Consider the following 2,444-nt stretch of genomic DNA (forward strand, 5'->3'; position numbering starts at 1 on the left):
ATCCCACCCAGACCACATCCCATGATACCCCTGGACACCCCCCACCCCTCTGAGCCCGGCCCCCCACCTTGAGCGTGTTGTTCTCGTTCTTGAGGTGCTTCAGGGAGAGCTGCAGGGCGTCAATCTGCTGCAGCAGCAGCGGAGAGTCCTTCACCTGCACGGGGCCGGAGCCGCCTCCCGGCACCTGCCCGGCACCCACACCTGGAGGGGAGGGATGGACAGGCACCAACGTCACCCGGGGTGGTGGCACCGGGCACAGGGACAGGGCGGCTGCCAGGTGTGCCCTGGCACCGACAGAAACATTCCCAACACGTGGCACCTCCCTGGAGAGGTCCCCGGCACCCCTCACCCCCCCCTCAGCATTCCCAGTGCCCCTTCCCGAGGGTGGGGGCTGTGCCAGGCGCTCCAGGGACCCAGTTCTCCAGGTGGGAGTCACCCCACTCTGCCCCCACCACAGTCCCACGCTCATCCCTCCTTCCCAGTCCCCCGGGAGGCACCAGCCAGCAGCTCCCAGGGTAGGCAGCATTTGAGCAGGACCTGGATCCTTCCCCTGTTCCCAAACCCAGGGATTTGGGCACCCGAGGACACCTTTCCCCCCCTCATGCACTGGGTGTGTCTGTACCTCGCTGCTGTTCCTCTGCAGCACAGGGAGAGACAAGAAAAAGCAGGATTAAAGCCCTGGATTGAGTGGGAAAGGAGCTGGGGCTGGAGCAGCTCACATTCCCCATGACTCTGTCGGGGGCTCATCCCATTCCCAGCTCTGGGAGCAACATATCAGCAGCTGGGAGTGGCCCCAGCAGGACAGAGCTCCTGGGCTGCTCCCACTCCTCTGGGAGTGAGAACGTGCCAGCAGTGTCCCGGGAGCCAGGGCTGGGAATGTGGGGACACGGGAGAGGCTGCGGAGGGACAGGGACTGCTGCATCCAGAGGATGTTGTATCCCAGGGCTGCTGCATCCAGAGGATGCTGTATTCCAGGGCTGCTGCATCCAGAGGATGCTGTATTCCAGGGCTGCTGCATCCAGAGGATGCTCCACCCTGCATGCAGAGGATGGTCATCCAGGTGTCACCCATCCCAGATCAGGGCCAAAGGCTCAGGCTGCAGACCCACCAGGTCCCTGCCACGCTGGGGCCACAGGCCAGGCTGCTCCATGGCCACCTGGTCATTCCTGAAGAACATCCCAGCTCTCCGTTCTGGAGGCCACACATTGTCCTGCAGCCCCCAGACACCAAACACCTGCTCCTGCTCCAGGTGGGTTTTGCAGACACTTTGAGCAGCAGAGCTCCAGCACCCCTCCCTGCCCAGGAGAGCCCCAGCAGGCACGGATCCCATGGGATCATCCTGCCAAAGGGACACCCCGGATGGCTCCAGGGATCATGCCATGCAGGGACACCCCGGGTGGCTCCATGGAGGTGCCCCCTGCCCTGCCTGCCCAGGGCAGCTGTGGGAGCACCATTCCCACACGGCCCCTGGCGCCTGTGCCAGGAGGATTCCCCGTTCCCGCTCCGGTCACGCACCGCCGGCGATGCCGGACACGATGGAGGCGACGCCCGAGGCCGGACCCCCCCCGGAGCCCCTCGATCGTCCGCTTGGACTGGTTGTTCAGCCGCTGCTTCAGCTCCACCTTCTCCGACTCCAGCTGGTCGATGTCGGCCTGCAGAGCGTCCATGGTCTCCTCAAACTCCCTGGGAAGGGCACACGGAGGGATGGCTGAGCCAGGGACGCCGCAGACCAGGACCCCCTGTGTCCTGTTCCTCCATGCCTTGTCCCCAGTCCCTCTCCAGCTCTCCTGGAGCCCCTTTAGGCCCTGCAAGGGGCTCTCAGCTCTCCCTGGAGCCTTCTCTTCTCCAGGGGAACCCCCCCAGCTCTCCCAGCCTGGCTCCAGAGCAGAGGGGCTCCAGCCCTGGCAGCAGCTCCGGGGCCTCCTCTGGACTCTCTCCAGCAGCTCCACATCCCCAGCCCCATCCCACACTCACTTCTCCTTCTTTTTGAGCAGTGTCTGGGTCTCATCCAGCTTCGTCTGGATCTTTTCCACACGATCATCTGCGTCCTTGGATGCGCTGTCCAGCTTCTTCTCCAGGAGGCTGAGCCGCACGTTGGCCTCGCTGAGCTCCTCGCCCTGGAGCAGCAGGGAGGGAATCAGGGAGCTCCGGGAGCTGGGGGAGCCCCAAAATCACCAGCACCCACAGCTGGAACCCAGGAACAGATCCCAGTCCAACCCTGAGCATCCCAACACATCATGGGGAGAGGCCAGGGCAGGATCTGGAAGGCAGTACCTCCCTGCCCACAGCAAGAACACCTCCAGGAGATCTGGCTAGGATTTGGGATCATCAGCTCCACAGGTAACAAGCCACCCTGAGCAGGGAGCTGACTCCCACAGCAGCCAGGGAGGTAGGGAGGGGTGAGGAACAGGCAGGGATGGGTGAGGAACAGGCAGCGATGGGTG

At 64.1% G+C, this 2,444-nt stretch overlaps 1 protein-coding gene across 1 annotated transcript; it reads right to left on the reverse strand.

The window, feature by feature from the left end:
• Window positions 1-119: 119 nt before the first annotated feature.
• Window positions 120-2,154, reverse strand: LOC113942120 (dynactin subunit 1-like; the record flags this gene model as incomplete). Its single annotated transcript, XM_027633256.1, has 4 exons — window positions 120-201; window positions 623-637; window positions 1,516-1,683; window positions 1,975-2,154. Coding segments are annotated over 4 exons (445 nt in total), but the record flags the coding sequence as incomplete, so codon positions are not given.
• Window positions 2,155-2,444: the final 290 nt, after the last annotated feature.

Source organism: Corapipo altera, unplaced genomic scaffold (assembly GCF_003945725.1).
Source record: "Corapipo altera isolate COAL_440 unplaced genomic scaffold, ASM394572v1 132951, whole genome shotgun sequence".
In the NCBI taxonomy this organism is placed as follows: domain Eukaryota; kingdom Metazoa; phylum Chordata; class Aves; order Passeriformes; family Pipridae; genus Corapipo; species Corapipo altera.